We start from the raw sequence: 24958 nt of genomic DNA, 5'->3' as shown, positions 1-24958 counted from the left end.
TTTAGTAAAGTGTAGTAGTACACTTATATATAACTGAGATTAAACAACACAATTGTATATATTCTATATTCTTCATTCTTTCATTGGATTTGCTGGAAAACAAAACAAAACAAAACAAAACCTATTTCAAATGCTACCCAGAATAACAAAGCTAATGAGCTAGCACAGGCATCAAAGAAAGGAAAGAAGATATGTAACAAGATGCTCTAAGATAAGAATGTGCTGTGTTCCCCATATCCTATGTAAGGTATTCTGGACCCAGAACTTTTAAATCATGTATTTATTCAACAAGAATGTATAAAACCCTGTCTATTAGGAATACACTATGTTAAATGGTGGTTGCAAAGTTGAACAAAAACATAGCCTCCAGTTATGAGAAAATTCTACTTTCTAGAATACCCTTGAAAGTTTATTAAAGTATTGTTTAAATAAAGTCATCAAACAAAAATAGAATGGGTAAATTTAGTTCTTTTTTTTTCATAATAGCCCATTCTTTGTTTTTAGAATATTAAAATAATGGTATTTTTCCTTGAAGCAAAATATTTTCAAAATAATTTATGATTTGGATCCTAAAAGCCAAAACCAATTAAGGGTGACCAGTGCCCAGTATACATATTCAGAATTCTTCTGCTAACTTGGTCAAATTGCATACATAAAAAATATGTTAAAACTTGATTCTAAGAATTTTTGGTTATCATTTAGTTATTAGGTCAACCAATATTTAAAAGACTATCTTATTTAAAAGAATAATATTTTTTCATTACCAAAAGGCAAATCAGGAACTACGAACTTCCTGAGGTCTACATCAAAGATCCAGTCAACAGAACCAGAAATGCTTAAGTATTTAAGCTCAATCAGAGCTCTCAATGAATTAATAGTCTTTTTTAAATTTTTTGTTTTTTAATATAATTTATTGTCAAATTGGCTTACATACAACACCCAGCGCTCATCCCAACAATTTGTCTTTATTTTAAGTTTATTTATTTATTTATTTTTGAGAGAGACAGGGACAACGTGAGCAGGGGAGGGGCAGAGACAGAAAGGAAGAGAGAGAATCCCAGATTCCACACTGTCAGCAAAGACCCCAACACAGTGCTCAAACTCATGAAACCACGAGATCATGACCTGAGCCAATCCCGAAAGTCCAGCCCTCAACCTACCGAGCCACCCAGGCACCCCTAATAATTAATCTTATAATTATTTTACAATGATATTGGCATTTGTGATGACTCAAAATCACTGTGATTAATATCTATTTTTTTGCCTACTTGTTACAGACATCCTATGAAAATGTGAATGTATCTTTAAAAAAAAGGAAGAGAGTGAAGGAGAGGTAAATCTACAATAAATATATACATTTCATTTTGCACAAATACAGAGAAATCAAAAATTATTTTTAGAAAGCACAATTAAAAATATATATATGTCCTCCAGTTTAACTTGAAATTAATAGTTAATGAACATTTTATGGTCAAACTAAAATAAATTTAGAGAAGAAATCAGTAATCTTTTGTTCAAATACATAGTTTTAAAGATCAACTTAAAACTCTGCTTTGTCTAGGGGCGCCTGGGTGGCTCAGTCGGTTAAGCGTCCGACTTCAGCTCAGGTCATGATCTCGCGGTCCGCGAGTTCGAGCTCCGCGTGGGCTATGGGCCGATGGCTCACAGCCTGGAGCCTGCTTCCGATTCTGTGTCTCCCTCTCTCTCTGCCCCTCCCCCGTTCATGCTCTGTCTCTCTGTCTCAAAAATAAACGTTAAAAAAAAAAATTAAAAAAAACCAAAAAGCTCTGCTTTATCTAAAAGATAAAGTCATCAATTTGTCTTACAAAATTCTAGAACAAAGTTCATATTAACATGACTTCTATTTATTATATTCTCCTTATATTTAAAATTTTTAAACATTAATTTTAAAAAACTAACTAATAAGGGTGCTGGGTGGCTCAGTCAGTTAAACGTCAGATTTGGGCTCAGTCATGATCTCACAGTTTCCTTGAGTTGGAGCCCTGCATCCCACTCTGTGCTGACAGCCCATAGCCTGCTTCAGATCCTCCCTCTCTCTGCCCTTCCCCGACTTGGACGTGTGTGTGTGTGTGTGTGTGTGTGTGTGTGTGTGTGTGTGTTCTCTCAAAAATAAATAAATAAACTTAAAAAAACTAATTAATAATTTAAAACACAAGTGATGCCAACTTAGGTTGCCAAACCAAGTTCAATAATAGAAATCAGTGAGCCAAGTTATTTTGAAGACTGGTTCTAATATCAAGACAATATCCTAATTATTGACTAAATTCACCTCCACAAACATTATATGTCACAACTAAAGAAAAATACAAGCTACTACTTCCTATGAGAAGCCAGTAACAACTAAATAGGAAAAAAATTAATAGCACATTAATTCATTAGTTCAAAAGACATTTTGATTTAGAACTTATATAAACTATCGAGATTAGTCATGGTGCCCCATTAATGGGAGAGAAAATGTTTGAATTTTCACCATGCTCAAAAGATACAGGAAACCCCAAAATTACAAATTAAATTATGCACAGAGTAAAATTCAAACTACAGTTGACAACTGTCAACAGATAGTAGTGATGAAAAAGAAGTACAATTTGAATACTTCAAAAGAGCGTTCTCAAAAATAAGTTATAAGAGGCTTAGAAAAACAATAGATTCAAAGTCAATTTTCCAGAAATTTTAACCACTGTTTTAAGCAGATATAGATCTACGTGTATGTGTGTGTATATATGTATATATACATACACACATGATTTATTTATATATATATTTTTTACACTATTGTCTAAAGCAAAATTGCAGCTTGAAGTGCAGTCAACTCCATTAAACTCTTTGATAACAGTCCATCTATCTTTTGGGAAAAGTCCTAGCTTTTTTAGGAAAAGTTCTCGGGTGGCTCAGTTGGTTGAGCATCCGACTTCAGCTTAGGTCATGATCATACAGTTCGTGGGTTAGAGCCCCGCGTCGGGCTCTGTGCTGACAGCTCAAAGCCTGGAGCCTGCTTCGAATTCTGTGTCTCCCTCTCTCTCTGTTCCTCTTCTGCTCACTCTCTCTCTCTCTCTCTCTCAAAAATAAATAAGCATTAAAACATTTTTTAAAAAAAGGCAAAGCCCTAAACTCAAGGAGAAATTACTGGTAACAACACTAAATAGATGAGTTATTTTTATGTGAAAAAAAATGACTAGATGGTGCTAAAGTGAATACATTTTTACATGCCACAACCATCTGATATTTACAACTACGTTAGAAATAATATTATTTTCTCAATCACTCCTAATTTCACTTTAAAAAGATAAGAAGCACAGAAGAACTTTAATTAGGTATAAATCTGAGGCCAATTTAAAACAAGAATAGCTTGTCATTATTCTTAGTGGTTCACCCTTGTGAGCCATGATACCAAAGATTCACATTGCATTATTGTGGTTCTCACATGGCAGACAAAAGAGAAGACATCACATGATTCCATGTACATAAAACTCTAAAAAAAAAAAAAAAAAGCAGACAAATTTACAGTGAGAAAAGATCAGTGGACCTGGAAGAGAGAGAGAGAGAGAGAAAGAGAGAGAGAGAGAGAGAGAGAGAGACGTGACTACAAACAAGCATGAGGAAATTTGGGAGACAACAAAAACATCCTAAATGTTGATTACAGTAATGTTTCATAGGTGTACACATCTGTCAAAATCCACTGAATTACACACTTCAAATGTGTGCAGTTTATTGTGCATAAATTGTACCTCAGTAAGTTTCATCTAAAAAAATTATGTGCCATGAACACAGTAAAAGTTACAAAATTTAAAAAAAATGTATTTTATTAAACCTGAGGGCCATTTCTTTAAAAAAATCAAAACCAATTTACTTTGAGTATCAAAACTAATCTTGAACTTTTAGAAATTCAGAACTAAAAATTTATTTGATTTTTACTTAGGTATATTACCAAATACGGGCAGTAAGACACATTACCTATAAATGATCAGATTACCAAATTCGTGTTCGAAGAACCTTTCAAGATCATTTCCTCTAACATGAGGTAAACAGATAAAGTCATGACCAAATGGAAACAAGTTCAACAGCCATTCTAAGGCTAACAAAGTGTTTAGGACCAGACTGTTTCACAAATAGAGTTAAAGGAGCTTCTCAGCATTCTTGAGCACCTGATATACTGACACACCCAAAGTGGAACAAAACACCCACAGTGTGTGGTGTTGAAGCAGTTCTTGAGATTCAAACACAGGAACCACCTGAAAACCTGCATCTTACACCCAATATGCTATGACTAGTCATTTCTCTGTTAAGGGAAATGATTTTTATTTTTTTATTTTCACATAAAAATAGAAATATAAGAAGCAAGGGGGGGCCAAAAAAACCTTTGTTTTTACAGCCATTCTGACTGAACAAGAGACTACAGAGCAATCTAGGTAGAAATTCCAGGAACCAGCCAATCTTCAATGTTATGGCTGTTAAATGCACCCAGGCAGTGTAGCTAATGGTACACCTCTAGTATTTCTTAAATGATGTATTTAGCACATTTAATGCTTCCTACTATGTTGCACAGACTGTTTTAAGTACTTTACAAATATTAACTCATTTAATTCTGATACCAACCCATTGAGGAAGATATTTTACTCTACCAGATAAGGAAACTGAGGTACAGAGAGATTAAGTAAACTTCTCAAGGGTATACGTCAAACCTAGCAGTCAAGTGCCAAAAGCCATGCTTATAACCACCATACCGCCTTGCCTCTCTTTACAAATTTTTGATTTATGAACTTTCACAGATATGAACAAAGCTTTGACACCAGAGCAAAGTACACTGACTCTACTTGCCACAAACAAATGGTCTTCTGTCAGTCAAATGCAGTTACTTAGTCTCTACAACCGCATTGTTAGATTTCTGGCAGTGGTTTCAACTCTGGCTGCACACTGGAATCAACCAGAAGTTTAATTTAAATGACCTGGAGTGGGAACTGGTCATGTATTTTAATGCTCCCCAAGCAAAGTCACTATACAGCGATGGCTCAAAACCACAGGTCTGTGCAAGACTGTAAACTCAAATGTCTGGTGAAATAATATACAGGTCAGCAAGGCTTGGGGCAACCTGAAGAGTCAAATTTCATTAAAAAACAAAATATTGCATGGATAAAACTCAGTACCTAAAAATACAATTTAGTCAACAGTGTATCCTGTGTTTGGGGCACTCTCTTTTTAGAAACATATTTATGATAAAAGTAGTTAATTCAAAACGTAAAACTCTTTCAATACATCCCCACACACGAGATGAAAAGAATTAAGAAGAGTCAGAATCAATGGAATCAACATCTACTATTTCCTTGTAAAACAACTTTACTGGTATGGGTACAATTACAGAGTTTACTTATTTAGTGTAAACAAAGGACTTACGAACAACCTTCTGAGAACTAATTTCTGTATAAATGAGACTAGGAAATTCTGTATTAATTAGAGGAATTTATGTATAAATGAGAACAGGGTGTACTCAGATGCCCCTTTAAAGGTATGGTGATTAGCCATCTATTCTAAAATAACCCTTGCAATAGGCATCAATATACCCCCACTTAAAGCACAATAAATTAGTGCTGTCTATCAGTGGTTCTCAGATGTTTGGATTTTGCAACTTGTACAAATTTCACCCCCAGAATTTATGAGATTGGTACTGGGATTGCAAAATTTTTAACTATGAAGTTAGAGTATATAAGTAAATATACACTAATACACAAAATTATTACCATCTTCTAATACTAACACAAACAGACACACATTAAAATATCCTTATTAGTTCTCATAATTCTGTGGGCAAAACTTTTTTTTTTAATCTCTGGTTAACACTGGTATGTGGGAATCAGTGGGTAGGGAAAGGGGAGTAGCAAATAAGAAGAGAAAAAGAATTCACAGCATATAGTAAAATAAGGCAAGTTGATGCAACAAATACTTAACAAATGTTAAGGGCAAGGCCCTTTACAATATCTATATTCTCTGCTATCTCAGTTTGACTTATAGAAAAATATGATGTTCATAATGATAGTCTGAACAATTTTTTAAAAAAAATCTCATTTCTATTGAGAGGAAGTGAGTATGCACATGAACGAGGAAGGGGCAGAGAGAGGACAGAGAATCTCAAGCAGGCTCTGCACTGCCAGTGTAGAGCCTGATGCAGGGCTCAAACTGTGAGATCATGACCTGAGCCTTGGACGCTTAACTGACTGCGCCACCCAGGCACCCCTAAAAGGGTAAAATTAATCTAACTACTTAATATAAGAAGACAATAAATTCATTACAAAAAATGTACCCAAAATTTACAATTTAAAAATATGAATGAATATAAAAGATTGAACTCAACTATCTGGAAATATCTATATTAGCTTCTTTCTTTTTGAGTGTGTCTTAAATTTATAAGGCAGGGTGCTTGGAATGCAAAGACAAAAGGCAGAGTCCTACTCAAAGAACGAAGTTTAATGGAAAGACAGGTTAGTGAACTGATAAGTGACAAATACAATAAAGGCAAGCACAACTGTGATATTGGAGCTTAAGGTAGAAAGAGGAGCATTTACTTACATAAAATTGGACACACCTGGTTGTTTTTTAAGATCTGTCCTCATTTATAAATTATCATCACTCTGCTGGGCAGTTCATCTGCCCTCAAACCTCAATTTCCACAAAGAGGGCTTCCAATCCTACACTTGCAAAGGATATATTCCAAACTAAACCCTTACACCATCTCTCTCAACTTGCCTGTCTACTCTGTTCTCTCTGCCCCCATCCCAACATACATACATTTCTAAAATGGATGAAAATGGGTACTTATATTTTCCCAAACAACAAACCTTGACATCATCTCTGACTCTTCCCTTTTACTTTCACTAAAACTGCTCACTCAGACCTTCAAAAAGTCTTTGATATAACTTTCTCTGTTTTCATGATTACTGTTTTTATGCTATTAGTAACTCTAAATCAGATTAGTTTAAGAGTCTCCTAGGTGAAGTCCTTTCTTCCAGATTCCTTCCTACTCTAATCTATAGTACTTTATACTTTAGATCAGCATTCCTTCACTGCTCTGTCCATGATAGAACCTTTGGAGCTTTTAAATAATACAGATGCCTATGTTCCACGAAGTTCCACAGATGATACCAATGCAGAACCAAGGCTAAGATCCACTGCATATGTTATTGTAGTTTTTTTCCACAAAACAATCAAAAGGATCTACACCAACCAAAAGGACCTACTTAATTTTTACTGTACCTTTTGAAATGTAAAAAAAACAAAACAAAACAAAAACAAAACCCCTAAAAACATACCTTACTACAAAGATGAATAAAAATAACAAAACTAAATAGCTAATCTACTATGTGCATCTCAGTGAACTGTTTATCAGTCAATAGTCTCTTAATCTTTTAGTGTTACTACTCATTAAACTCTTTTCATTTTTTTCTCCCTGCTAGAAAGGCAGTTCAAACTCTCCTAGGACAAAGTTAACAAGCCCTTCTGTGCACAGTCTTCACCTTATTTTGCTGACTGAACAAAGATTCTATCACAAAGCAGCACTTTCTAATTCTATATCAGAATGAGAGACTGAAAAAAAATGTAAAGAAAATAGAGTAAAACGTCACTTAAAAAAAGTAAAACAAAGAAAACCTGTTCAAAGTTTCTTGGGGTTAAGGAGTTGGTCAGTATTTTAAAAAAATGTTGAAGGCCATAGAAGAAAAAAAATTAGGAAATTTCAATTAAAGAGTCTATTATCCCAATTTTAAAAACAATTTCAAAACTTTGTTTCAGGAAAAACACTAACATTACATTCATTCTTTCATTTTTAGACCTTTTAGTGTTAGTTTAAAATTATTTCTAATTCAAAGGTTTTTTTCCTCCGTGCCAATTCTCTCGTTTGAGGGGTTTGCTAAAGAATAACAATCACAAATGTACTTTTCAGCCTATTGTAAACTGTTATTCTAGCTCACCCTTTGTCTCCAACTATGAAGAATTTGACTAATCAATAAGAATTAAACATGTAATTTAGACAATTTAGCTGTTCACTCTTAATATGCTGCTCACAACTGTTAATCTTTGTTAATAACGTTTATTTATTTTTGAGACAGAGAGACAGAGCATGAACCGGGGAGGGTCAGAGAGAGAGGGAGACACAGAATCAGAAGCAGGCTCCAGGCTCTGAGCCATCAGCCCAGAGCCCGACGCGGGGCTCGAACTCGCGGACCGCGATATCGTGACCTGAGCCGAAGTCGGACGCTCAACGACTGAGCCACCCAGGCGCTCCATCAATCTTTGAAACAAATTTTTTTTGGACTTAGTCGACAGAACCTTATCTGTGTTCTTTTCTGTTTCAGTGTCAGTAAGAATCTGTCTTGTTATAACTAGTTTTATAATATCATCATTGCTACTAATAACACTGATTTTTTTAAATATAGGAAACTATAATAAAGATCATCCATAACCCCATGACCTTGAGAATACCACTGTTAACAGGTTAATATGTATTTTTACTTTTCTCTGATTGACTCGTAAGCTTCATGGGGTTTATGTAATTAACTATTTAACTTGTTTTGGCATAAAGAATAAGTAAATTCAGAGAGTGAATAAATTGATGAAATTTGCTAAAAGCATTCACAGGTGGGTTAAAAAATCAAAACTAAATGGAACGGAAATGACACTTTTATTTCTAACAACTGCATTCTCTCAGAATGTTTACAAAAATACCTTAAGTTTGGAAAAAGATGCCAAGCATAATAATAATCATCGTAAGAATAGGATTATGGAAAAAAACAATACAAAGACAACTGAAAATATACATGCCTCTACTTCACTTCTCAATTAGGTATGTACTCACCAGGCACATCTGATTAAACACTGAAGTCCCTGTTTGGAAAGCAAAACTAGTTGTTTCTCATTAAGAAGCTGTCTACAACTGTTATGATACATTTAAAATATTTCTAGTTTACATGGATGTCAATTTTTAAAATTCTGTACAGCAAAGACAGAAAACACCTATATCTGCAAGCATGTTTCCATTTATATAAACTCAGTCTAAAAGACTGTCCCTATCTCTAAGGCTGAGACCAGAAACACCCCTTCTCATCACCACTACTGGACATTTCCCTAACATTTCCTCTTGGTAACTACTTAAGACATCAGCATGGCCTAGAACACTGACAATTATCTCCAATTCTCAATGTGTAAAAAACTGCAAAGGATCTCTAAGTGGTGACCAAGGACAAGCAGTAAATGGAGTAGAGAGGGAAAAGCGGTAAAAGAAAGAGTACACTAAATCCACCTGCTAGTCTCTATCATTTTATCCACTACCCCCTCAAACCCCAAGCCTGCTCATCCCCATCAACAAGCATCAGGTAGATAAATGGATTGGGAAGGATGGAGAGAAATCTTTTTCTACCACAGCAGGAAAATCTTACTTTCATTGTTATTCCTGCTTCATTTTCAATTCGAGTATCAGATATAAGGGAAGTGAAAACTACATTATCCAACCCTACGCTTGTTATCCAGTGCTCACTCCTGTCCTTACTGTGAATGTTTTGCCTCCTTCTTCATTCTACCCCCACTTATTTTCTTCCCTGACATCTCTCCCGCTAAAGCCCCATACATCATGTAGTTCCAACTCAGCTAATCATACCCATCCCATGGATTACTCCATTATCATCAGTTTACATCTTTTTTACCTAACACAAATTCTAGGGCTACTTCCTGCCTTCCATTTTCTCTCCCATCCCACCAACATCTGGGGTCACCATTAGGTGTGCAACTGGGAAGAAAAAACTATTATTCCTATAAAATATGTACAGTACTAATGATGAACTATCCAAACTTCAAGCAAGTTGTTTTAATATTTTTGGGATTTGGCACACTCAAGTGTAAAAGGAAGGAACTAGTTTAAATCACCACTCCAAAATCTGGCTGACAAATTTCCAGGCCTCAGTGATAAGGACTGTGAAACTATATATCCAAGATGAAGACAGGAATTTTCCAAAAGGCACCCCCGATGAATCTACTGATCAGTCATATTTGGGAATCCATGATAAATGCTAAGGTGTCTTCTAGTCTAACATTCCAATATTCTAAGCTGAAATTATCACTCCATTTTCTGATAGGAATATTGTTATAAAAGGAGTATAGCTTCCATAGTTATTGGTATTACAGTTACTGATTAAATAAGCCTTTGTAACCTAACCTAGCACCTAAGCGCTATTTATTATTTCATTACCACAGGTGACTTGCAGATGAACTTGCAAAATATGTTTACAGACTGTGGACCACCAGTGTTGTAACAATACTAAAACCTCAAAGGCAAACACTAAAAATTATTTCCTTGGGATTATGTGCATAATTAGACTTTCCCACAGATGGCGTTTTCACAGATTTTTGTTCAATCACAACTAAGATTTGACCTACATGTCAGAAATTAAAGAAGAAAGGGCATGCTCGTTAGGATCTTTTACTTTGCTAGTTCACTGATGGGCCTTTGTGTATCAATGGAATAAAGCCTAGAGAATTCTGGATCACTGATGGAATTCAGGGCATTAAAATGCTAAAAGAACAGTATCACTCAAATATCTACAGCCCATCAGGGCTTCACCTGCCCAGAAGCACACTAGATCATTCATTTATGAACTACACGTATCTATTCTAGCTCTGGTAACTTCCAACTACCAATTCTCATTATGAACAAATATTCCCTTGGTTAATATTCATGTTTAAAGACATGTTTCAATATGTGGGAACTAATCAAGTATAAACAGCACTTAAAGACATGATGACAAACTAGTAGTGTATTGATTTAAGTGAAACCTATTCATTTATGAATAAATGAATATTATAGAAAGGTAAAAATGGAAACAATTATATGCTAGTCATTTTTTCTTTAAAAAGACGTATTTGCTTAAAGTCATACAAAATAGCATGATAAAAGTGTGTCCATTTATTTCATTTCTCCAGTGGATTTTTCCAATCTACAGTGAATGCCATTATGTAAGTGCATTCTCTGAAAATCAAGAATGATGCAATGGTTGCCATGACAACTACTCATTTTATTGAATAAATTGTGGGTTGGGGGTTAAAACATTCTTTTAAAAAACAAATTTCAACATCTTAACTATGATAAATCTCTTTCTATTGCTAGCTACTGAACAGTAACTATAGGCCATCTTTGAGGATGACTATTCAAGCAGTTATTTTAAAAGCTAGGTTTGAGTTGCCAAGGGAAGAAAACTTTGAATTTAAAGTTTGAAAAATGAAACACATTAACTACATCCAAAGGTACAAAAGACACTTTTTAATCTTCTCGAGTAACTGAAAAGTGTTTGTAAATCAAAATTAACATGATGTTACATGCCAGTTCCTTCGATGTCATAATTTTGCGTCTAATCCTAAATTTAAAGAAGTATAAAACACCAGAAGACTGCAGGTTTTCCAGTTTGCAATTCAGCTAAAGTGAGGGCAAGTAGCTTATCCCTCATTTTGATACTCAGAAGAAATTTCTCCTGAGCGTGTGAAAAACCAGAATTTTCAATGCCGATCTTATAAAACAGCTCTGTAAAAAAGCCTGTATTTAAAAACACCAAGGCTAACCGTACACTCCAACTGTAAACACCCCTCAGGCAGAAGCAAGAGCTATTAAAGGCTTCTTCTGCTTAAGATCTTCCATAGGGCTAGGTCCCCAGCGATGGCCAGCTTCACTGGCATCTGTGTCCTTAGGAGGCTTGGCGGTTACATAGACTATTCAAAGCCAAATAGTATTTTGAGAACCTGTCCCAGATCTCTTCCTACCTCACCGAAAAAAAAACACTAAGATCAAGCTTTTGAAGAATGGCGGGAGCGGGGGGCGGGGGTTGAAGGGGATGGATGGCGCCCCTCCCCCTTCTAAAAGGCGAAGTCCAGTCAGCTAGAAAGGCCTGCTGACTTCGCAGCCCTGGAAACCAATGCGAGGAAGCTCCCTCACCGCCTGGCTAAACCCACAGGAGAGGGGTCTTTGAGGGCAGCAAATCGAACGGGCAGGTTAAGCGCGAGGGTGCGAGTGGCAACTCAGGCTTCTTTCAATCTGTCTTCACAAACAGATTTTACCTGCCTTCGTGTTTTACCTTCACCTCTCTCGTGCCTAGCGGCCACCTCTCCTGGGGGTGTGCGCGTCTCTGTGTGTAATGACAACAACCTCAGCACCCCGACTGGGGGCAAGGGATTGGAAGGGGTGGGGATTCAGTTCCTGCACAGCCCTGGAACTCTCCTGAAGGGCCCTAAAAGAAAAAGGGGCGGGAGGAGCGCGCCAGACGCCACTGAAGACTCGACCGAGAAGGGGGCGTCCGGGCCTGGGAGAGCTGCACTGGCAGGGGCTGACGTGCGGCTCCTTCAGGTTGTAATGGTGGCCCCTTGGAGGAGGGGATAGGTGACAAGGGGCTAGGGGCGATGAGGCTTCCCCTCCCCCCTCGCTCAAGCTCGCTGTTTACCTTCCCGGTACTTCTTGCGAAGCCGCCGGTGGACGCTCTTCACCACCCCGGAGAGCTTCTCTTGCTCCAGCTTCCGCTCCTGCTCCCGGGGCGGCGGAGTGCTCGGGGGCCCGGCCCTGTGCCTGCCAGCACTGCTTCGGTCGCCGGCCTCCGGCTCCATGTCGCTGCCGCCGCTGCCGCCGCCGCCCCTCGGGCCCCCGCAGACGCCCGCCTGACGGAGGAGGTGGGGAAGGAGGAGGCAGCAGCGGAGGCAGCAGCCGGAGGAGGCAGAGGAACCGAAGCGTCGGCCTCGGAGGTGGCCCCTTACCCAAACGCACAAGCTGATTGGTGGACTGTGGAGGGCTGGGCGGAAACGGAAAAAGCCAAGGGCCAATTGACGGAGAGCGCTGGCGGCGCACCCGGTTGTTTGGGACCGCAAGCAGCTGGAGGAGGCAGGGCTAGTGGGCTAAGGGAAGCCGAGGCAGTGGGAGCGCTGGGCCCAAAAGCCCCTCTCTGCTCCCCGCCCCTCGCCGGGCTCTGTGCGCAGGCGCTCTCAGCCACGCGCTTGCGCGTCTGAGTTGTAGTTCGGGCTACGTTCTGCTGCCCAGCCTTCTCACGTCTTCCAGCTGTTCATCACAAGTGAATTGTGTTCTAGCGAGAAGCGGTTAGGGTCCTCTACCTGAACCCCTGCTGTACTTTGTCGCTTGTAGATTGTCTTTGGCTCTGGGAAGCGCTTTTGAGATGACTCGACCGCACAGGAATTTTACACTTCGAGGGACCCAAGCAGAGATGCTTTCATTGGCACGAGAAGTCTACCAAGTGGTGACTTAATTCACGGGCCGGCAGTAGTTAATGCCTCTAGTGCCAGAGCTGGGCGAAGGAAATAGGAAATGAGGAAAGGAGAGGCCCAAGAAAATCAATACAAGATAATAGGGTAAAGGGAAAGAAAGATGGAGAACCCACAGCACATGCCCTCAAGAACTTATGTGGGGACCCCAGGTGTCACAGGAAGCCTGCCCTGATTTAATTTGCATCAGAACTGAGTGCTTTTAAAACCGGCTTGGGTGTTCTCCTGTCCTTTAAGTGGGTGGGTTAGTCTGTGGGGAGTGTGCCTAAGTGGGGTTGGCAACCTATACCTTCATAGGGAGTGTGGTTGCTGATCTCTGTCCCAGAAAGGTGAAATGCTGCTCTCCAGGGAGTGGTAGACTGTATTCGTTCTCGAGGTGGTACTGAGGCTGCTGCTCAACAGGCTGAGAGCTCTTATTGGATTGTGTTAGGCTGTAGGGTACCCCTGAACTGAAGTTGTTGGTTACATGATGTTTCTCATAAATTGTTGCAAAAACTTTTTGACCAGTGATTTTACGAATACAAATAAAGCTTGCGTTATGTAACTTTTATATGCCACCTCTGAATAACGAAGACCCTGAAGAGCAAAGCATTGTACACATTCTCCAGAACATAGGAAGAACAGGAAGGGGGTAAATGAACCGAGAAGATTGGTGGAATATAAAGATGGAAGGTGTGTCCCTACCTGCACAGTGAAGAGGCAGATCAAATACAGATGAACTTCAAAATAACTAATTATAATTATGAAATTACACACACATGCCTAATAACTTGAGGATATGGTGGTCTTATCTGAAGTGTTTTCATTTGGGAAGAAAGGGAAGCTTTAAATGACACACTGTTTTGGCTCTTTCCATAATTTAACATATATAGGAGGCAAAAAGAGGTGGAAATATTTAGAAGTTACAACCATAGTGAAGAGGGCATTAAATTTCATTTGTTCTGAATTGTCCTTAAGGAATAAAAAACTCTCCTCCCTGCTACTAGTAGCAAATGAATTTTAAGGTCCTTTTTAAAAGTAAATATGTACACTGAAGGATAATTGGAAAACACAGAAGGGAGTAAAGTAAAATTGCTAAGAGAAAAGATCATAAATGCTCTCTTCACAAAGAAGAAATGGTCACTATGTAATGGGATGGAAATGGTAATTGATTTGGTAGTGGTAATCATTTGCAATCTATAAACATGAAGTCAAGATCTTGTACACCTGATACTTACATAATATTATGTGTCAATTATATCTCAAAAAAGCTGGGGGGGGGAGGGGAGAGTAAAAGTCACCTGGAAACACATCACTGAGAAAGAAAACAACTGTTAACATTTTTTTCTTTGCTTGTGTATCTTTATTTCAAATGGGATATTTCTTGATAGATGTAAGGTAATTTAGTATATGAATAGCCTCTCACTTTAGTAACCAATTACCAGCTATAGTATATTTGTGTTGTTTTTCTGTGTTCCTAATAATGCTGTGATGAACACCCTGGTACACAAATGTTTGTCCATTTCTTTAATCGTACATTTCACTAGGCTAAATTTCTAAAAGTCAAATTTTTGAATCAAAGCGTCAAATATATTGAAGTTTTTAATGTATATTGTCAAATCGCCTTTTCTGAAAGATAGTAGCACTTTATTGTCACCTCCAACAGTGTGTATGTCTATTTCACTGCACCCTTACCGAATATAAGTATTACAATTTACAAAATCATTAATGAGATTTTTTAGAGGTCTTTGTTTTTAAGAAACATGTGGTACTTTTCTGCTGTTTTTTTTTTTTTTATTTTTACCTAGCTATTCTGGTTGGCATAATATTAACATTAAATATTAATATAAGAGCAAGTGAAAGGAACTTATTCAAGACTCTTCACCTGTCACTTTTTAAGCAAATTAAAGAGCTCCATATTTTAAGTTTGTTTTTGGTTTCATGCTTTTTTAAAAATGTTTATTTATTTTTGAAAGAGAGAGAGAGAGAGACAGAGTGTGAGTAGGGGAGGGACAGAGAGAGAGGGAGACATAGAATTCAAAGCAGGCTCCAGGCTCTGGGCTGTCAAGCACAGAACCCGACATGGGGCTTGAACCCATGAATCATGAGATCATGACCTGAGCAGAAGTCCAGTGCTTAACCAACGGGGCCACCCAGGCATCTCAGTTTGATGCTTTCTTGAGAAGCAACTCAAGAAATAGGAATTGGAAAGCTGGATTTTATTCTGAATTTTCATGAGTTCAAATAGGGCTAAGGCCAATATGACCAATACTGACTTTTCTTAAGAGGACTAACCACAGTATGTAAAAGGAAGCATAAAACTTTCCTCTGGTGTGATTAGTAATATTGGAAAAAGTTTTCTCTCTGTTAAGGTAGCAGAAGGATGGTAATGGGATTTTCCATGTAAATAAAATATCTGTCCTAATTGCTGGTAAAGGGATTCTTTGCAGGAAGTATATTTGGTGCCATACTCAACAAACATATCCTATGTGCAGGAAAATATCAGTACCTCCTTTCCCATGTGATGACAGGATTTCACTTACTGTAAATACCTTATTTTTTTAATTCTTTCATTTTTTTAATGCTTTTTTATTTTTGAGAGAGAATGTGCACATGTGCGAGGGAAAAGGGGCAGAGAGAGGGAGAGAGAATCCCAAGCAGGCTCCACACTCAGTGCAAGGCCTGAGGCACTGACCTGAGCAGAAATCAAGAGTATGATGTTTAACCGACTGAACCACCCAGGCACCCCTCTCATGAATATTTTAAATGGCTGTTGGAAAAAGGGATGTTGGAATAAAACAGTATTCAGTGAGCAGGACGAACCAGTCTGGGAGGGAGAGGCATTTCTAATGACTGCACTAAACCCCTAATAACTTTCTCATCCTCATTCTTTGCTTTACCAGACCAACTTTTGTACTCTTCCCCATGCACATTTGGTGCATATAGTAAGCTTCCCATGTCAAAGAACCACTCAGTATAGGAAAAATGTCTTTGGAAAGAAAAATACCTGTCTTGTTTGTTTGCAGTTATATTCTTTATAAGGGAAACAAATTCCTATAGGCAGTAAGAGTCAACATGTAAAAATACATTCTATTTTCAGTGAGAATTAAAAAAATATTAATTGGTAATGAAAAGTAAAATTTTAAAATCCATATCAAAATCTGGGTGACGGCCCCAAGTTACCGAATAAAAGATTCTGGGTATATTTTACATAGTGTAGTTTTCATTATTTACTGAATATTCCTGTAGGTGGGAGAAGACTACACAGAAGAAATTGAGTCTTTAAATTATCTAAAGCATTGATCATTTATTTTTATTCTGTACCCTATTATTATTTACTCCTCTTTGACCTTCTTTATTACCAAATTAGGTTTTATTTTTCCAGTCTTCATTTTAACTGAATTTCTAAAAATTCTATTTCTAGGGGTGCCTGGGTGGTTCAGTGCATTGAGCATCTGACTCTTGATTTCAGCTCAGATCATGATCCAAAGGTTGTGGGATGGAGCCCAATGTCCTCAGCCTGGAGGCTGTTTAAGATTCTCTGTCTCCCTCTGCCCTTCTCCCGCTTGTATTCCTTCTCTCTCTAAAATAAAAAAATATATAACTATAAATATAAATAAAAAATAAAAATTCTATTTCTAAATAGCCATGAGCCAAAGATTTGGCCAGCTTGGAGTGTATCTCTATCTTCCAAAAAGATACATCAAAAAGATACATCAAGTCTCTTTGCACTATTGATGTATACCATTGTACATTTATAAATGTTAGTTTAATATTAATACTTCTATTAATTAAAATAATAGTAGAACTAGCAAGCAAAGAAATATTTTCAGTGATAGATTTCATTCAGTATGGTGGATTACAACTTTAAAATTCCTTCAATTTATTTTAAATAGAATTACTTTCTTAAATAATTTGTTTATAGCTACTAGTCCAATGTCTCCCTGCGTTGTTAACATATCTGCCAACATAAAAATCTTTAAAATAATACAGATTACCCTCTCTTTCTAAAGTCAATATGCAGAATCATGTTAAAACTAGTATTAACTACAGCAAGTGAAAAACATTAATTAATGCCTAACTCCAAAGGCAATGGTAAAATTTACAATATTTTTGTGATATACTAATTAATTAAATTCATTTAATTTTCACAGCAGAACTAATGTAGGAAGATATCTACATAGAAAATGGGAAGTATTTTTCCAGGTGATAGATGTTGTTCTTAAAATGAAGCATAAGACTAAGAGATTTTCTACATCCTGATTTCAACTTTTCATTAAACATCAGAACATTAATCACTTGATTTCTCTAAACTTTATTTTTTCTTCTTCATATGTAAAATGTGATGTTAGATTTGACTAGTGTTTTTCAATTATTTTTTTACCATGACACACAATAATTTTTTTAAGTAATACATTTTACATTGGGGCTCAGGATACTTAAACATATACTATACATATAAATATATACATATAGACACTTACATATCAGGGTAAAATTTCCACCAGACAATACTTCATTGAATACCTTCATTTGCTAAGTGCAATAATACGTGGTGATATTTTCAATTCTATTTTAGTTTTTAAAAATGTGGAGCATACTACATTGATTTTTATGGTCCACTATTGAGTATTGGCCTAAAATTTGGAAAACACCAGCAATTTAAAAGATCCCTTTCAGCCCCCAAACCACTGTAATTCTGTGACTCACTTTACTTTTGAGAACACTTTGTGAGATGTATCTTGCCACACAGAGGCTACTCAGCTCCTTTTGAGCATCATGTTTACATCTGGGAGATTTCCCCCATATATATGCAGGCTCAGATAAAAGACTTAGACTCTGCTAATTATATTCTCTGGGGTGAAAAGTGCACTCAGAAAAGTGCAAAACAATGAAGCAGAAGCTACAAGGAATCTTTTGGTCTGTTGAGGGAGACTGTGGAGGTGTGGGTCTTTTGTTATTACAGCAACTGAAATTCCATCTTTCAATGTCCAACATTTGCCCTGAAAGCCAAGAAACACTGTCAGTGGGGCTGGACCAGGTAGAGTAGTCGCTGGGTCTGACTTAGGTGTTGATCTAGACTGGGTAGTCTCCCAAGTGTGCCCCTTTGGTCTTTCTGGAAATTGGCAGCCACCAATATCCGTTAATAATATTATAGTTTTGATTTTCATTTTTCTGATGATTAGTGATGTTAAGAAGCTTTTCATATATCTGTTGTCCATTTGCATGTCTTCTTAGAGTTTATTTATTTTGAGGGTTGTGGGGGGATAAATAGGGGAGGGGCAGAGAGAAGGAGAAACAGAATCTCAAGCAGGCTTCATGCAATCAGCACAGAGCCCGAACTCACAAACTGTGAGATTATGACCTGAGCCGAGATAAAGAGTGGGAGGCTTAACAAACTGAGCCACCCAGGCGCACCTCTGCCCATTTCTTAACTGCATGTTAGTTTTTTTTTGTTTGTTTGTTTCATTGGATGTTAGTTTTTGTTTTTGTTTTGTTTTGCTATTGAATTATGAGTTCCTTATGTATTTGGATATTAACCCCTCAGCAGATATATGATTTGCAAATATTTGCTCCCATTCCGTCAGTTGTTTTTCAGTTTGTTGATGCTTTCTTTTCTTGTGCAGAACTTAGTTTTGATGTGGTTTGCTTTTGTTCCTTGTGCTTTTGATGCCATATCAAAAGCACTCAGCAGACATCACTGCTGAGACCGAGGTCAAGGAACTTTTTCTTTCTATTTTCTTCCAGGAGTTCTATGGTTTGGGATCTTAAATTTAGGTCTTTGCATCTTGAGTTATTTTCATGAGGGGTCCAATTTTATTCTTTAGCACATGCTTATCCAGCTTTCCCCATACCATTTATTGAAGACTCTTCTTTTCTATTGACTCTTCTTGGCTCCATTGTCAAATATTAGTTGACTATATGTGTGGAAATTTATTACTTGACTCTCAATTCTGTTCCATTGGTATATGTATCTATTTTTATGCCAGTACCATACTGTTTTGATTACTAAAACTTTGTAATATAGCTTGAAAATAGGAAGTGTGATGTCTCTGGTTTTGTTCTTCTTTTTTCAGGATTGCTTTGGCTATTTGAGGTTTTTTGTGGGTCTATTCACATTTAGGCTTGTTTTTTTTTCTATTTCCGTGAAAAGTGTCATTAGAATTTTAATAGAGATTACATTGAATTTCTAGATGGCTTTGGGTAATATGGATATTTTACCAATATTAATACTTCTGATCCCAAAACACAGGATATCTTCCCATTTGTTTGTGTCTTCTTCAGTTTCGTTCATCAAAGTCTTGCAGTTTTCAGTGTACAGATCTTTCACCTCCTTGGTAAAAGTTCCTCCTAAATATTTTATTGTTTTTGAAGCTATTGTGAATGGGATTGATTATCTCTTTTTCAAATGTTTTGTTGTTAGTGTATGGAAACACAACTGCTTTTCTGTATGTTGATTTTGTATCCTTAAAATGTACTGCATTCATTGTTTAGTTGTAGCAGTTTTTTGGTGGGGTCTTTAGAACTTTTTCTGTGTGAAATCATATCATCTGCATTACCATAAAATTGTAATAAATTCAGTATTTCCAATTTATCTAAAGCTTTTGAAAATTACTCAGAATTGAACTTCCAACCTGTTTTCTTTTATTCACTAAAAATGTGCTCAGCCACAGGTCAGAAGACTCAATATTGTTAAGATGTGAGTTCTTCCCACATTGAACCTAAAGATTCAAAGCAATCCCAGTCAAAATTGGAACAAGATACTGTTGGTAGAAATTGACAAGCTGATTCTAAAGCTCATATGACGATACAAAGAAACCAAAAGATCCAAAACAATTTTAAAAATGCAGAACAAAGTTGGAGATTTCAAGATTTAGTATATAGCCACAATAATCAAGACGGTGTGGTACTGACATAAAAATAAACAAGTAGATCAATGGAAGAGGAGAGAACATTCAGAAATAGGCCCACACATGTATAGACAACTGATTTTTTCACAAAATTGCAAAGACATTTAATGGAGAAAAGATAGTCTTCTCAACAAATGATGCTGGAACAATTGGACATCTTTAGGCCAAAAAACAAAACAAAACCCTTCAGCCATGTCTCATGCCATATATGAAAATTGACTCACAATGGAACATAGACCTAAATATAAAACTTAAAACTGTAAAAGTTCTGGAAGAAAACCTTTATGACCTTGGGTTAGGCACATATTTTTTAGATATGACATAAAGTACAGTCCACAATAGAAAAAATTAGTAACTGGGAATTCACAAAAATTAAAATTGCCTGCTCTTTGAAAGACACTGCTAAGGGAATCAAAAAGACAAGCCACTGAGTGGGAGAAAATATTTGAAATCATATGTCTCATAAAGGGCTTGTATCCAGAATATATAAAGAATTCTCAAAACTGAATAATAAGAAAACAAACAACTTTCCTCCTTCACCAAGGGGAACAAGATGTGAAACACTTCCTTAAAAATGATGTGCAGATGGCAAAAAAGCACATGAAAAAGTGCTTAATATCATTAGCCATTAGAGAAAAACAAATTAAAAGTACATGAAATACAACCACACCTATGCCAATGTCTAAAATTTTAAAAATTGGCCATACCAAGTATTTGCTGGAACACAGAGGTAGGAGAACTCCCATACAATGCAGGTACAAATGTTAAGTGGTACAACCACTTTGGAAAACAGTTTGGCAGTTGCTTAAAAAGTTAGACTTATGCCTACCATATGATTCAGCCATCCCACTCCTAAATATTACCCAAGAATTGAGGCTCCTCAGTGGCTCAGTCAGTTAAGTGTCCTACTTTGGCTCAGGTCATGATCTCGCTGTCCTTGAGTTCGAACCCCACGTCGGTCTCTGTGCTGACAGCTCAGAGCCTGGAGCCTGTTGCAGATTCTGTGTCTCCTTCTCTCTCTGACCCTCCCCCGTTCATGCTCTGTCTCCCCCTGTCTCAAAAATAAATAAATGTTAAAAAAATTAAAAAAAAAATTACACAAGAATAATGAAAGAATATATGTGTGTGTATACACATATATTCTGTGTATATATATATATGCATATATATATATATATATACACACACATATTTATATGAATGTTTACAGCAGCTGTATCTGTAACAGCCCCAAATTGGAAACAACTCAAATGCATGTCAACAGATGAGTGATAAACAAATTGTGGCATAGCTATACAATAGAATGCTAGTCAGCAATAATAAGAAATAAACTACTGATTCATGTGACAACATGAATTAATATCAAAATAATTAATGCTGTATGTCAGAAGTCAGACAAAAAACAATACTATACTGTATGACTGTACTTATATAAAACCCTAGAAAACGCAAATTAGTCTATAGTGATAAAATGTAGATAAGTAGGTTATGGGGATGGGGTAAGGAGAAGTGGGTAGGAGGGATTAAAAAAGTGGCATGAGCAACTTTTGAGGATAATGGATGTATATTTATTATCTTGATTTTGGTAATGGTTTTATGAGTCCAAATTTGTCAAAATTTATCAAATGGTTCCCTTTAAATGTGTGCATTTTATTATGTATTTATTATATCTCAATAAACCTGTTGAATATAATAAGTTCGGCATCTATTATATGCCAAAACTTCCACTAGGTATTGTGGCTTCAGTGAGGGAAAAAAAAAAGATATTGTTTATATTTTTATAAAGTTTGCAGTTACTAGTAAGAGGAGGCAGACCAGGGAAATTCTAATTTTTCACTATTTGTAAAATAAAGTAAGTGGAAATTTGATACAGACTGGTTACCTCTTTTGCTACGTAGATCAGCTAAGTGATCAATTTAGTGTGAAAATAGCAAGGACTGTGTGTCAACTGAGAAGATATATAAAAGTGAAAGAGAGAGATAACAAATAATTTTTGAATATTAGTCTCTTATCATGACTCTAAAATAGAAGATAGGCAAATTTTAAATTCTTAATGTGTTGCAATTGCAAATAGTTGGTAGTTATAATAACTGAAAATATTACTTAGATTTTTGTGCTTAATTAATATATGTTGTACTTAATTTTAGAAGAATATATTTTTTAAAGACAATTTCCCATTGGGGTTTCATACCAGTTAAAGAGAACTAGTGCTACAGTAGTTGAAGGGAAATATAATACTTTTTTTGTTTTACTCTCTGATTCACTTCACATGTTTGAGGAAGAGCATCAGATGGAGAAAGGTTTTGTTACTTATTTAAAAATATTTATCTGTCAAGTTGATTTTAGCCTATAATAAATTTGCCAAGTTGATTTTAGCCTATAATAAACTGGCATATGAGACAGTATTTAACTCTTATCAGTTGAAAAAAAAACTACCTGGGGTACCTGGTTGGCTCAGTTGGTAGAGCATGTGACGCTTGATCTCAGGATTGTAGGTTCAAGCCCAACAACGAGTGTAAACATTACTTAAAATTAAAATCTTAAAAAAAAAAAAAAAAACTTCAGTAAGTGACATCATACTGTAAGCAGAGAAATTAAGCAAAGAAAATTTGTGAACTAGATAACCTGAAGGAATATAGCTTAAATGGGATGTTTTGGGCTCCTGTATAGTGATTTTACACATTTTTTTTGTTTCTTCTTTATCACATACCTGCCCCTACCCTCCATCCTTTTCAGCACTTGCATCTTAAAGATATTCCTATCTTTCTTTATTAAAAGATAAATAACATCCAAAGGCACACTTTGAACTTAAAAAATAAATTAATTAACCAGTTATCATATGACAAGGATTTCAAGATAAACATTTATGGGGAAGTGGAAGAGAAGACAAAGTTGGTAATGCGAATAATAGTGAAGCAAGAGGTCCTCACAGGTAAACTTTGCTTATATCATGCTATTAACCTATTTCAAGAAAAAAGGAAGTTATTCTGATAGGAAAAAATTATGTTATAAGATGGCCGACAGGACCGATAGGGGAGTTCAAGTCCCCGCCTGAAGACTCCCCTTCCGGGTTCTTGTTCCTACCCCGCTTGCCCGGCGCGCCAAATTACTACTAATGCGGAAGTCACAGACTATTTTGTCCCCCATGCTTGCGCTGGGGATCAGACCTCTGGAGAGTGTTCTCCTCTGAGCCCGCCGGTGTGAAATAAACCTTCTCCTGCCTTCCAAGATCTCCGAGTGCCGCTTGGTTCTTCCACCAGGTGATCCAGACGAGGTTCTGTTGTTATGCCCAGAATTCGTGATCCCCAAAGACCACCAGGGAGCCGAGTCTGATGCAAAAGCAAAAGAGCCTTTATTTGAGCTAGCTTGAGCTCAATCCCCTACCTGCACCAATGCAGCGGTGAGATACCAGGGAGAGAGAGCGAGTTTCAAAAGCACAAAGGTTTTATTGGGGCCTAGGGGCAGTTGGTGAGGTAATGGCTGTGGCCTCAGCTGATTGGCTGGGGAAGGGTCATGGCCTCGGCTGATTGGCTGGGGAAGGGTCGGAGTCCTGTTACGCAGGTCGCTGGGTGTGTTTTGATCAGGAAGTTTGAACAGGTGAGCGGGAGGTTACTCAAGGGGAGGAGGCGCGGTCTGAGGTTTCCGCGATTTTCCTGGAAAAGGGGTCATGTTGGGGACATAGTCACTCAAGGTGGAGGACACAGAACAAGATGGGGTCGGCCGGCGTAGGCCCGCCCTTTCACTGTAACATTTGGTTCCCTGAACAGGAAACCGCGCCGGCCCATTGTTGCCGCTGGTTTGGAAAAACAGCAAGGTGGTGACCGAGTGAGGAATCGCAACGGAGAAGGCGCGAGCTGTCTGATATTCGGCAGTCTCCTGCTCGGTCGTCTCAGGCCAGCCCCGCTGTGCCATTCCCACTGGACTCGGGAGACTTGGTAGGTGAGGATATGGACCCGACCTCAGATACTGGTAAGGCCTGGCCCCTGACCCGGTCAGACCCACCCTTCAGGGTGAAAGGGGAGCCTGATCACCTCCTGGAGACCTTTTAGAGGTCTCACAGGTAGATTCCTAGGGAGGGAATGTATTAACATCTGGTCTGAGTGCGTGAGTGAATGTGCAGCCCAACCTTGTCCTCCAGTTGGGACTGAATCTGTGGCTTCACGGGCGGGCGCCCCTACGGTCCCCAAAAGCCCACAGAGTCTGAGTGGGCTCATCTGTGATTCCGTGGTGAACGGCACACAGTCTATGGCGGCATCAGAATAGTTTCCGATCATAAGTCACAAAGCTGGGACTGCCATGGCTAAGCGTCACCAAAGTTCCTTCAGGACATGGCCAGACACACATCTGACTGGTCTCCTCATTAGAGGGTGCTCCCCTACCCCTCTGTCTGTTTTTGCCACTCCGTCTCACGGGAACATTTTAAGGGTCAGGACAGAGCAAACCCACAGCTCTCAAAACTATGATCAAGAACTTCAAAAAGGGATTTTCAGGAGACTATGGAATTAAGGCAGGTCAAGGACATTATGTGAGTTGGAATGGCCCACTTCTGGTGTAGGAATGCCCTCTGAGGGAACCTTAGATGTCCCTCTGAGGGAACCTTTGAGGTCCACCGCTTCTGGTGTGTTGTCACCATAGACCCAGGTCACCCTGATCAGTTCCCATATATCAACTCCTGGTTAGAGTTTGCCCAAACCCTTCCCCCTTGGGTGTGATTTACTTGCAATGAACAGGGACAGGCTAGGGTCTTAGTCGCCTTGACA

The 24958-nt window shown here is 37.7% G+C and overlaps 1 protein-coding gene across 1 annotated transcript in view; it reads right to left on the bottom strand.

Moving 5' to 3' along the window:
* The window catches only part of BMT2 (base methyltransferase of 25S rRNA 2 homolog), an 85351-nt gene extending 72502 nt beyond the window's left edge, over positions 1-12849 (bottom strand). The window contains exon 1 of the mRNA XM_027075307.2: positions 12483-12849. Coding sequence (XP_026931108.1) covers positions 12483-12642 — 160 coding nt within the window. The 5' untranslated portion in view covers positions 12643-12849. The remainder of the gene's footprint in view (positions 1-12482) is intronic.
* Between the last annotated feature and the right edge of the window lie 12109 nt (positions 12850-24958).

This window comes from Acinonyx jubatus, chromosome A2 (genome assembly GCF_027475565.1).
Source record: "Acinonyx jubatus isolate Ajub_Pintada_27869175 chromosome A2, VMU_Ajub_asm_v1.0, whole genome shotgun sequence".
NCBI classification, from domain to species: Eukaryota; Metazoa; Chordata; class Mammalia; order Carnivora; family Felidae; genus Acinonyx; species Acinonyx jubatus.
Note: the sequence above shows the minus strand (reverse complement) of the source record. Positions and strands in the feature narration are given on the sequence as shown.